The sequence below is a fragment of the Gymnoscopelus microlampas genome (assembly GCF_963454915.1).
Source record: "Gymnoscopelus microlampas genome assembly, chromosome: 12".
In the NCBI taxonomy this organism is placed as follows: Eukaryota; Metazoa; Chordata; class Actinopteri; order Myctophiformes; family Myctophidae; genus Gymnoscopelus; species Gymnoscopelus microlampas.
The window spans coordinates 25,251,281-25,264,356 of NC_139949.1; the positions used below are offsets into that span (position 1 = coordinate 25,251,281).

General features: G+C 41.1%; 1 protein-coding gene across 1 annotated transcript in view; it reads left to right on the plus strand.

Annotated features, from left to right (window-relative positions):
• The window catches only part of igsf9bb (immunoglobulin superfamily, member 9Bb), a gene marked incomplete at both ends in the record, with an annotated part of 133,310 nt that overhangs the window by 117,008 nt on the left and 3,226 nt on the right, over positions 1-13,076 (plus strand). The window contains 2 exons of the mRNA XM_084073498.1: positions 1,348-1,434; positions 8,665-10,290. Coding sequence (XP_083929624.1) covers positions 1,348-1,434; positions 8,665-10,290 — 1,713 coding nt within the window. The remainder of the gene's footprint in view (positions 1-1,347; positions 1,435-8,664; positions 10,291-13,076) is intronic.

The following is a 13,076-nucleotide window of genomic DNA, read 5'->3' on the forward strand; positions in this document are numbered from 1 at the left end:
TGGAAATGCAGGTTCTACACAGAGATTCCAGACTAATATCTAGTATCTACACAGTGATATTAGTCTGGCCATGCCAGGCTAGGAGCCAACCGGTGGGAGTGTAATACCATCTCAACATAACAACCTACAGCCCTTTACAGTACAGTGTTTGAAGAGGAAACACTTGGAACATGAGACGGTCTGTACAGATCAAACACTTGATTGTGCTTTTAGCACAAATAAGATCAAGTGCAGAAGATAATGGGCGGAAGCAGCGACCACTATTAATGACTCTGCTTTAACATCATCAGCATTATCTTGAAATGCTGCGGCTACGTTTTTAACATTCTGCAACATGTACTAGCAACACCAGAAACAACACAAGCAAGACCATAATATACGGAGCAATCTGGATGCCATGGTGCCATGACCAAAGCAACACTACAGGAGTAATAAGTTAAAAAATAAATGTATTTAATTTTCTAACCACGTATCTTCCCTTTATCCTCGACTGGGTCACACACTATTCCTTGATAATCATTTAACAAGATAGCCTCAGTTTCTTTTTTTTCTCCAATTCTACCTAATCAACCAATGGGTGCGAAGAGGGGCGTGACCACAGGCGGGACTTGACAAAGGTCAATTGCCACAGGCAAGCTTATGTGGTGGTGGTTGTGTGTGGTGTCGATTCACGCAACTTGATAGTGAGAGAACACAACTTTGTGTCTGACTTTCTGGGCTGGTTCCTCTTTGGTCCAGCAGAAAACAGACGGACCCTTCAGATTCAGGTGACATTTTGGCTTGAGGATAGCTGTAACTGGATTTCTGATGCAATTTTTTTTTTTTGTAGAAAATAGTGTTAGTGAGTAAATACAATAGTAATAGTGTGTGCGTGCACGCGCACAGTAGATAGTAAATGACCAAATCTTGTTAAAGGGCTTGATACATTCTAACCTTCAGAGTGTGGCTGGATGCCACGATACATTGTGTAAACTCTGTGTCCTGTGTCCTTCATGGTGACTCACAGATTGAAACAAACTGAGAACAAAATAAACAGAACTGTCTCAAGGTGCAGTGGCCACATCATTACCCGTGTCTGTCGTTTCTCTCCTTCCTTTTATCTCCTTATTCTTTATGCTCCACGGTAGGCCCCCTCCTTTCTTATCTTACAGCTGTTTTCACTAACATTTCATTCTTTGTCTTCCTTCGTCATATTTATGTCTTTCACAACTTTCTTATTGTCATGCATTTCTCACTTTCTCTCTTGCTTTTTACTTAGTTTTAGACATTGCGATGCTTCATTGACAGCCACTCCTTGTCCTCCCTCTTCTCTCTGCCTCTTGTTGTCTTATCTCCCCCCTTCTACAGGAGTCCACTTAGCCCCCTTCCTGGTGTTGAGCCGTACTGGGAGGGGCTGGACCCCAGCAGGTACAGGCCCCCACCCTCCAGCCCTCAGTGAGTCTGCCCACTATTGACCCCCATTTTTCAATATCCTTGGCTGCACCACCCCTTTTGCACCTTGGTTCAGCCCCAGCCCCTCAGCCTCCATTAGCAAGCTGCTAACTTTGCCCGCATGTTTCTGGTCCAATGTCCAGTGGCCAACACATAAACTGGTCTGGCACATAAGGCTTTTCAAGTGTCAACATGCACTCAGCTTGTTTGTGGGAGAAAAAAAACTAACAATCTGTTTGGAAGGATCGACATCTGCAGCAGTTGGTGAAAACTCCCCAAGTTCAGGGCTACCTTTTGAGATGTATGCTTAATATGTTTCTCTCTTAAGGTATTGATGAATAGGCTACACAGCCATCATGCTAGTAAAAGTCTAAATGCACAATGAAGAATTACAGAACTTTTGCTTCAACTTCACAGTCATCCCTCTTCAAATTAGGCAGCACAGATAGTATAAGATTTATTCACCCTTCAATTGCTTTACGTTTTTTGATTTTATCGTGGCTATCACCTTATGCTTCACCCCTATCAATGCCATGCAACACATTCTGATCAACACCTCAAGGTCAATGGACTTGCAGTGAATTTTTATTCTTATTTGTGGATTAAGAATAAAATCGATATTTGGATGACCAGCTGTGGTGGTCATCTAAAGGTGTCTGCATTGCTGCATAAATTAAAAGTCAACTCTATTCAACTTTGGCTAATGTTCGGTGGAATAGAGCTCAGCAGAAACATTGAGCTGTACTGTACTGTATGTGTCATCGTAGCTATTTTTATTTATATTTTTACAATGCTAAACCATCCTGGAATGAACTGAGCTTCATATCTGGGAATCAAGATACAAGTAAAAAAAAAAAAGACAGGTTTTGTATGAGCTCTTAAAGGACCATACCGGCATCAATACATATCATTTTCTATTCACAGCGTCGTCCATATATTGTACATAAACAGTTAATTTCCTGTTAATGGCTTTATTTTTAGATTTCGCATTCACTCACATTTTATCCAAAGGCATTAATACATTAACAAAATGTTGGATAAACAACATTGCACAGTTAAGAAGTCATGGACGTCTCATTTGTATGTCAGTCTTGTCTCGGGACTATCTCTGGGAATATTCAAGGTGGAAACCTTCCACAGGAATTAACAGAATTGAAAAATGTTTTGCTCAGGCTTTATTCACTATGCCCTATGCAGATGGAAACAAATCCATTATTTAAATAATGTATCCATTCATTTGCCAAATACATCCATTCATTTGTCAGATACAATGTGAAATGGGGTGTGTTAGATAATGTGGAAATGTTTGTTTTAAAAATTGGGCTTTACACAAACTTAGCGTTTAGGGTCAAATTTGTAAAAGAAATGTTTTCCAAAAAATTATAAATGGAAACAGATGAATTAATACTCAGTTAGCATGCTTAATCAAGCTACAGCCCTCCTGGTATCTAGCTAGCAAAAAAATAGCAATATAAACTGTATCATTTGCTTTAGGCTACTATCTGCTTGTTAAGTGAAATATATTAAATATAAAATGTATTCACTCTAGTAATATAATCAAAACTTTCTAGAAATGATGGAGTCATTTGGCTCAGACTAAGTGTTGGCAGTAGCGTGGGCCGCACATGATGTGAGACTGCACCGTGCAGACGGTTGCAATTCTACTGAATTCTTACCAAAAAAAAGCCTTACAAAGTATTGCCTTTGTATGTGAACTATATGATATGATCTATGTTAAAGTATTTTCTATTGAAATTGTGCACATCAAAAAAATTAAAACTAGATTTCTGAGATGAATATGCCTTGGAAAATGTGTGTAAAACTTCCAGAAATTTCCCCCAAAACATTACATTAAAGCTCATACTCTTTATAACTTTGCAAAAACATAATGACACATTGGATTACCTAAAAGCAAGTTTCAAGTAGTTGCCGTACTGAAATTAACAATCCAATGGCTTTCTCAAAAGTCAAACAACCTACGGTGCTTTGAAACATGGTCTATCATGGGCTAAACCAGTGGTTCTCAAACTTTTTCATGTCAAATATATGCATTTGGCCACGGATTCCCCTCTGAAAAGATATTTCCAGGGACCCCCAGTAAAAAAAATATCAAAATTATTCTTTTTTTTTTTTCAAACATTTTCAAAAATAGCAGATATACAGTACAACCTCATAGCGCTAGCTTGTTGATCAGCTATTTTTGAATATTCAAAGTATCAAATATGGTTAAAGTGGTTAAAATGATTGTGACGCTGTATTAACTAATTTAGCTGGAGATCCTCTGGTACCCCCCACACCCCCCCCCCCCCCCAATGACCCCTGGGGGTCCCCGGACCCCACTTTGAGAACCCATGGGCTAAACATGCCAGACCACCGGTATGGTCCTTTAACTTCGACATATTACTTTTTTCTCAATTCATCCTCTCACTTTCAATAATAGCACATTGTTTTTCACCCTTTCAGAGGCATAGTGTGATTGTGACATTCTACATCTATCACCTTTATTTTTTTTATTTCACAGTATATGGCTCTCAGTTAATCTTAAGAGAACATTGCTGTTGTCTGCGTTGTATGTGCCCGTGTCCTTCCAATTACCTTGCAGGCAAGAGATCCTTGAATCACTGCCTCCTTCCTCCCAGCAACCTGCAATCCAATTAGTCTTTTTGACACCTTCGTATTTGGTTTCATTCAATGTTTCCACCCCCCCCCACACCCTCCTAGATGCCTTCATAAATTTGCTTTTAGCTATGCTTTAGTAATTTGTATCTACTGTAGTCTTTTGGATTGTTTGAAAATTCAAGAGTATTTAACCACGATTAACATTTAAGCTTGTGAAGATTATGTCAGTGCCAACTACTAGTCATCATATGAAGTGTAAATAGACAAGTACTGTATAATGTGTATTTTAATAATGTAAATGCATAATTGTCATCATAAGTACAAATGTTGATTTTATTATTATTATTATTATTTATTTATTTTTTGGGGGGGGGCGTGCAATTGTATAGCATCATTAGTGAATCCCTGAATCTACATTATTGGGTGATCATTTTATGATGTAGTAGCAGAAATTATATCAACTTAATTTACATTTGGATAAGTCTAATTTGTGATATTGGCAATATTACTGCACTTAACTGCATATTGAGTATATACTGGAAGAAGATTATTTTCTGAGCAATCTATATGTTAAGAAAAAACTAAGCACATTATTTGTTCAAGCTTAAAACAATATTTCTATTATGATTAGCTTTAGAGATGCATATGTGGCTGTGATTGTTTATAATGATATTAATTAATAGTTAAAGATTCTTGATCTATCAATATTATATTACATTTTCGTTATATGTACTGTAGATGTGTCTCTGTGCCTTAAAGCAGATGTGCTTGGGCCAGAATCATGTACTGTACCTAAAAAAAGATTGCCTGAATTGCATGAATAATGTAACTTGTTTTTCAGTGACTTTGAAACTCAGGCCCTCCACTGAAAAAAACAACAAAAAAACAGTTATGTTGAGCACAAGCCTTAGTGATTTTGAAAAAAATAAATAAATACATTTGAAAAACAGCCATGCCCAAATGTTGTATTTTATAATTAAATAAAGTTACTGTGGCTTCAAAACAATTCTTGTTTTCCCTTTTCTCTTTCTTAGAGAATAAGTTGTCATTGGTATCAGAATTTTCTCTTTTAGGGATATTGACTCTCTCCTGTGTATAATTATGTGCCATAACATTGACATTTAATGTGGCTGATAGTGATAAAGTGTGACTTAACTACAGAGGTAAAACTTTCTCTTGTCCTGATTTGGTCATGTTGGCCACCTTTAATAGTCCGAGTGATTTCGATCTGGTCTGGAGAGATATTTGGCACTGAATGGACCCTTGTGATCCTGTAGTGTGAATGTGTTATACTGCCTGATGTAATTGCAGACTAGTCTGAGCTGGCCTAAGGATTTCAAATATGTTTTCATTCATCATGTCTGGAATATGAGCAAACTCCTGTACAGAGAGTACAGGGTAATATTAGCAGTTGGGCTTCTTGATCAATAATCACATGCATGCAGCAATGATTGGAATAGTGTTGTATAGGAAACTGTGGCATTCAAGTCTCTCCATTAGCCAGTAGCATTGCATGCCTTTGGGGGTGCAGTCTTCGTAATTATGGAAAAAGGTGAACTAGTGTGTACATCCAGTGCAGAAAAAAAGGAAAACTGAAAAAGGAAGAAATATCCGCACACCATGCCTGGTCCATTTACCAAAACGTCCTGAATAAGCAATTAATATTGAGAGCCTAATTTGTAGCGTTGATATTTCTAGCTTACTCTTTTAAATTATACAAGGCTGGCCCTAGACTTTTGGCAGCCCTAAGCAAGATTATGCTTTGGGGACCCCTTGTCTTTATGAGTGATAAAAGTTCTGAATTCCATATCAACAGATATACTGTAATTTTAGCATACAGCGTTTAACATGGTTTGACATTGCATTGGCATCTCCACCAGGGCTTCCATAAGAAAGTCACTGTTTAATTGTTTGTGTATTGTATTTGTCTGGAAATAGGTTGATATAATTCTAACACATACTCATACATTATTGGGTTCCTCTGAAATACTCAGCTTTAGCAAAGCAAGGCAAAGGAATTAATATAGCACATTTCAATACACAAAGGCATCTCAAACTTGAAAGTGCTTTACATAAGGTATAAAAGCCATTTAAAGCTGCAATCCGGAAATTGTTTTAGTGAATGAAATGCTATTATGACCAATCCCCTATGGTAGAGTATGTTAATAAAATACAGTAAGGTGGATGGAGGTGTTCTCACTGCTCATCTGTTGAGGAATTTAGATCCTGTGTTCAGGTAGGAACACTACTGGTTGACAAGAGGTATTGCCTGAAACGTATTGGACATGAATCTTACGGATTGCAGCTTTAATAAGAAATAAAATAAATCACTCCTAACACGGTGGAGAACAACCAAAAGTACTCTGAGTGTCTTTAAAGGTGACTCTCCACCAAACAGACTACTTCAGACTACAACAGACTGCAACAGACTGGTAGTCTGTTGGCAAAAGTTGTCTTTTAGTTCAGCACAAGCAGTCGGCCGATGCGCACATTGTTGTGCTAATGCGTTAGAGCTGGCAGGCTGGCCTGAAACAGAGTCTTGCACCGGTCCCATTTTGACAACCCGCGCCCGTACCGCCCATCAATAATCCGATCCGTAGAGCGACCCGTCACCCGTGATTATATCAAAATACAAACCAGACCCGCCCCGCCCGTCAAATAATGGACCCGTTGTCCGCCCGTTTACCCGTGATTGAAATGCAGTAAAATGTAAAAGCCTACAGACAGTCACTCAATTTAAAAGTGCGTTGAAATGCTTTTAACACAAGATAGCAGCCTTCAACAATAGCTCTACATTCAGTTGTCAAATTCGTTCAGAAATCAAGAACGGAGGAGCGAGCTTTCCACATATAGCCACGCACGAGAATGCGCATACACGCAGTACGCATGTGTCGTTGTTTACATAGTCAGATGGTTTTAATTTGAACGTTTTACAGGATGTTCAATGTGTTTTTGTTAGTTAAGACAACTGACCGGCGTGCTCTATGCTGGCGTGCTGTATTAAGTTACACAAGTGACGTTGTTTGGTCGGAAACAGTGCTCTCTGATTTTCACAATAAAATGTTACCCATCCACGCTTAGTTCAGTACCTCCCGTCCCCGTGAACTTATAAAAGTATATTTTTCACCCGTTTTCACCCGTCAAACGCGGGTACCCGTCGGGTATCTGCCCCGTTGCATGACTCTGGCTTGAAAGATTCTGCCAGTGTTGCCAGGTCTGCTTATTATAAGGGACTTTGGGCTTGTTTTCCTGTAAAGTTGCTTGTAAATATTCATAGTTGCAGGTTGCTTTTGTTAGGGCTTGTTTCCGAAGTGTACAGTAGTTGCTTATTTGGGCTGGCTTTCAAGATTTTTTGAAAATAGCTGATTTAATAGGGCTCAAGTGGTGAAACTGGTCGCTTCTTTTGGGCTTGTTTTCATAGACCTGGTCGCTTGTTTCACTCACGGAATCTGGCAACACAGGAGCTTCTGCATCTCCCCCCTCTTCACTACCCCACGGCTATCGACAGCTGTACCGGTCGTCCCAAAGACTGAACATGCTCGGTTTCTCATCGGCGGGTCGATAGAGGTCCCGACCTGACAGGACGACGCTATCCGACAACAGGTTGTTGGCAGCAGATGCTTTCCAACGCTTTCCAATGCCGAGTCGGCCCAAAATCGGTGTGGTGGAGAGCTGCCTTAAGTCTCAGATCTTCTGAAACGATGTGTGGCACAATAACTAAACGCTGCCACACTATGCATACATATGCAGTATTAGTTCTGTGATGGGCCTGGTCATAACAGAACCTATAGTCATATGTTATATACATTTATTTATAATCCACTTATTGGCTATGGGGCAGCTGAATGGGTAGAAAGCCCACCTGGAAAGCAGAAGGTCCCATGTTTGTGTCCCACCAGCTTAACCGCTTAGTTTGTGATCAACAAAAAAAACTATGTAAGTCAACAGATAGGTTGTGTATCAACATTTATATTCCTTAAGTCATAGAGCATTGTGCTACCCTGTATGTTGTATGTTGATATAAAGGTCAAATCTGAGCCTGTGTTTAGCATAATTTGACCCCTAAATACAAAATACAGACTATCTTCTTTGTCCCCACTTCAACACTGGTGGCAAATAAATGTACACACTTGCCCTTTATTGTCTCTTTCACCAGTAGCCTACATAAAAAGTTAGGGATAGGTGTTAATGACACCCAAGCATTAAGATCGAGTTAGAAGTATTGTTGATGTTATTATTCTTTTTGAGTCAATTGATTCATTAAATGTAATTAACTGAATGAGCTGACACAGAACAGATTGCTATCGTGTTGTCTTCAACGTCTCCTCCTGACATCATCAAGATTTCTTGGTCAATGTGCAGATTCATTATAAATAGCTCAAAAGGTATAATGCTCACATTGCCACAAATACCATAAATACACTACCTAAAAAATGTTATTCACTTACGTAATGTGTACACTAATGATGAAAAATTAACAATATCAAGTCATGAAATGCTATTATTTGTCAGCTTTCCATTGTAATATCCTTCGCTTAGAACAGGGTCTTGGGTGTTGGTGGCCACTTCATTGGTTATCTTTTTGACAGAGATCGCGTATTCTTTGTTCCACAGGTCGTCTTCAGGAAAGGTGAGTCCAGAGAGTGTGCGTTCAAAGAGAACCCCATCCGAGTCTTCTGAAGATGGCCATGTCAAGAAGACACCCATAAGTCCGGGGAAGAGGGAAGAATTGTCTTTATACAAGAAGACGAAAAGAGCAATAATTAGCAAGAAGTATGGCGCCTCCAAGTATGAAGCTGAAGCGACAACGCCTATAGAGCTTATCAGCCGAGGCCCTGATGGACGCTTCGTCATGGACCCTACTGACATGGAATTGTCTGTTAAACCTCGGCGAATTGAGGGCTTCCCCTTTGTGGAAGAGTCAGACCTCTATCCTGAATTCCGGCAGTCAGATGAAGAGAATGATGATCCCAGGCCTTTACCGCCAATGATGGCCACCCTTCGTCCACACCAGATTTCCCCAATCTCCAGTCAGGACTCCTACATGCAGCCTCCAGCCTACAGCCCTCGCTTCCAGAGGCCCTTGGAAGGTATGACCATCATGGACAGCAGTCGGCTCCAGGCCACAGGGCAGATCCGGGGTGCTCTCCATCACAGGGCTTTTTATGGCTACCTAGGCGCTCATGGGGATCATGATCCCCCACCCCCTTTCTACATGCCTGACAGCCCACTTAGCTCTGTCATGTCCTCCCCTCCATACCTTGCCGAAGGTCCCTTTGGTCACCCCATGATTCCTGAAGAGATGGGGGAACGAGAGATCCAACAGTATGCTGTCTCTGGCTTCCCCCTTCCTCTGACACTCACCTCTTCCTCTCGCTCTCCGGAGATCTGGCAGGGACTGGATTTTACATTTGCAAGTCTGGAAGGGCCCCACTTCATCTTCCCCCCACACCGCCCTTTGCACTTCCGCCACGAATCCCCCTTCCCTCCTCCACCTCATGTTCTTCCTCTTAGTGCTTTCCAGCCTTCCTCCCTACCAATGCCCACCTACCCAGCCGTTCTGCCACTAGAGGCCCCAAAGACCTACCCAAGCAAGTCTCCCAGCAAGGCCAGGCCTCATGGCTCCGCAGCCAAGCATTTAACTATGCAAGAGGCACAACGTCTAGCCCACCTAAGACACGCAAGCCACGGTATGGGCGTTCCAATTTTGCCTTACACCGATCCAATGGCCCATATAGTCCCTAGCACATTCAGTAGCCTGGACACTCGGTGGTTTGACCCTACCCCTCGGTTTAGCCCCCGACAAGCTCGTAGGATGGATTCTGGGATGCATCAGGTGGTCCTCCAACCCTCCCGACTCTCACCCCTCACCCAGAGCCCCTTCAGCTCTCACCAGAGCTCCCCAGAGATTGTAGTGCGTCCCCGACCTCGTCCTAGCTTTGTCCAACCTCACATTCCTCCAGAGATGTCCGAGATCACCCTCCTCCCCCCTTCCACAGCTAGCTTCTCAAGGAGATCTTCCCCATCCTCCTCACCTGCACAAGGCCGGAGTAGCAGGCGGGCAAGTCCCAGCTACCGCTCACACATGGCCTTTGCCACCTCCGCAACCAGCTACCCGTCCCAGTCCCCATCACCCCCCATGGAAAGTAGCAACATTTTTGGGCAGATGCCATCTCAGAGGAGGACTGAGGAGGAGATTCTTCCATCCGAGCCCTCTCCAGCCCAGTTGTCAGCTTCAGGGTAGGTGAACTGGGCTTCCAGGGAGGGATATTATTTGAGTCATCTGCCCAAAACATTATGATTTAATTATTATGTCAAATTGCCCAAAATAATTGAGGTATTTAAGGTCTACTTTGAAATCTTCAAAATCACCTTTGGGGTTATAACTACATTTTAGATCAAAGGCTCTGCATATTTTGTAACGCTTTTCATAGACTGCAAAATGTGCAAACTGTAAGAATTCGAATGATGAGCTTTGGGATTGCTTTATATTTAAAATGTATCAATGCTGCTTTTCATGTCAGACATCAATTTAGATGTATTCATCCATTGAATCTGTGAAGCATTGTCCGAAAATTGTCAATTGGAAAATATTGTTCTTCACATGTATTTTTTCTCTTGAGATAAAGTCATTGTGGAAAAACAAAATCCTTTGTGACTTGACAACAAAATGCATTTGCTTCACAGATTACATACAGTTACAGACCTTTTGGGGCTACAGTAAGTCTTTGAAGAAACATTTCCAATGCAATGTATTTGACACAAGCCCCTAAAAGCCTGGGAATCAGTGAGACATTACCACGGGATGCTTGTTTTATCATCTATGTCATGCTTTACCCTGCTTTCACCTAACAGGAGGGATCCCATAATATGCATCCAATTGATTCCCCAGACAAAACAAACTCCCATTGTTATGTCTAGCTCCAAGCCTTTGAAGATGCCTTTATCATACAGAAGGATGCTTTAAGGAGAGCCCATCTCAGCAGGCCCTGCGGCCCATCCTCGTCCTTAGTAACCTGACTGCATGATCAACTCTCCCCATACCTCCGACCCCTACACCCCTCTCTTACCTTCTTACCCAGTTATCACTCCCTAACCCTCCTCTCTCCCACCCCTTCAAATGCCCCCCAGGAAACCCCCAGGTCTGACTACCAAGGGAAACTTGTTGGGCAAAGTGTGTCACAGGGCCTGTCCGCTTCTCATGTAATGCACTGTCTCCATCATTATGAACTAGGGGAAGTTTGGTGGTTCTTACCTGCTTTGTTTTTGATTGATCTCAGCTATCTGGGCAGCGTTGTTGTGACCAGGTCCTCTACACCGCAATAGGTAAGGGTTGGATCCATGTCTGAAAGGGGGGGGTTAGCAGGTGGGACTTTTTTGATCACTTCGTCCTTTAAAGGGGAATACAAGAATTTGGATCTGCCTTTCTTTAGTTTATTCCTTCCTTCAATCAACCTTGCAGTTCTTTTCAGTTCTTTGTTTTTTCCCCTTTTTTCTCGAAGTGGCTATGCATTTTGAGTTCTGCAGTCTTCAGTACATTATGCATTCTGACTGGTATGCATATGCCATCTTGTATAACAGGATAGGTAAGATATGTTTTCACCAATATGATTTCATGCTTGAGTGGTTTGCTAACCATGATAACCTGCAGCCTGATAATATATTCATGCATACTGTAGGTCTGATAGAGCCCCCTTCAAATGAAACATACTGTACACAAGATATACTGTAAAACCTGCTCTGCCAAAATTAGTCTTATTCCTTCAGCTATTGTGACGTCACGCTCTAGTACATGTGAATAAGGGAAGGGTGGGTGTGTGTGTGTGTGTGTGTGTGTGTGTGTGTGTGTGTGTGTGTGTGTGTGTGTGTGTGTGTGTGTGTGTGTGTGTGTGTGTGTGTGTGTGTGTGTCGTGTCGTGTCGTGTGTGACAGAGTGATGTGTGTGTTCACTGATTTTGGTAAAGCAGGTCACATAAACACTAAGTCAGGCAAGAGTAACCATAATATCAAATAGAAAATGGTCTGTCTCTTTTTAAAAGCTGCTGAATGAGTGAATTCCAACCCAATAGTGCTTTGCAAATGAGAATTGCATTAGACAGTCCCACCACTTGCATCACATCCATACGATGACAGTGTGTTTTAGTAACATTTTGCAAAAATAATTCTGATACCGACAATAAGCCACTCTGACCTAGTACTTCTAATTCTATAATAATATAACTCTATATTTGTTCTCTTTAATAGAGAACTCCCTATATGGATCTGTTCAAATGAGTTTGTAATGAATAAAAGCTGATAACTTGCATACAGTACATTCTGCAATATGACACCTCATGCTAATAATATAAAAGCAGAGAACAGAACTTTTGACAGCATACTGTACATACAGTCCTGTAGATCTGTTAATATTGTTGTCATAATGTGGATGTGACACACAACTTTATTATTATTTGTGCTTTTAGTAAAGTTGCCAAGAATATGTTATGGGCAAAGACCTTGTGAAAGAGGAAGAGTTAAAAAATCTTAGCATTCTTCTCAAGCGTGACACATTTTTTATTTTTTTCATTTTATTTTTATTCTAACAGATGCTTGTGTTACATATTGCACCAATTGAAAATATTTTAGACTTCTAGCACCTGGAAGTATTTTTTATGATTGGCGTTATAAATTCATATATTGTCTGTGTCCACAGGGACCTGTCCTGCCTTGTCTCGCTGTGACCTCTTCTTCTCATTAACAAAAAAAAGAGGAGGCACTGTTGCATGTTCCCAACAGTGCTGAGTGCTGAGCATGTTTTCAGCAATCAGAGCCCAGAGCCTTAGATGTTAAAAATAGCCCAACTTTTACCAAAAACTAAAAGTGCTGTTCTTCAAATGCGTTTTCAACAGTCTCATATGGGAACAACTGCAGCAATGCACTGCACTTCCCATAAAAAGGTTCTTGATGGACACAGGGCTTCTGGTCTGTATAGGGAGCATCTGTAGAGAGCATGAGTCCAAGCACCTAAAGCCTGATTTATACTTCATT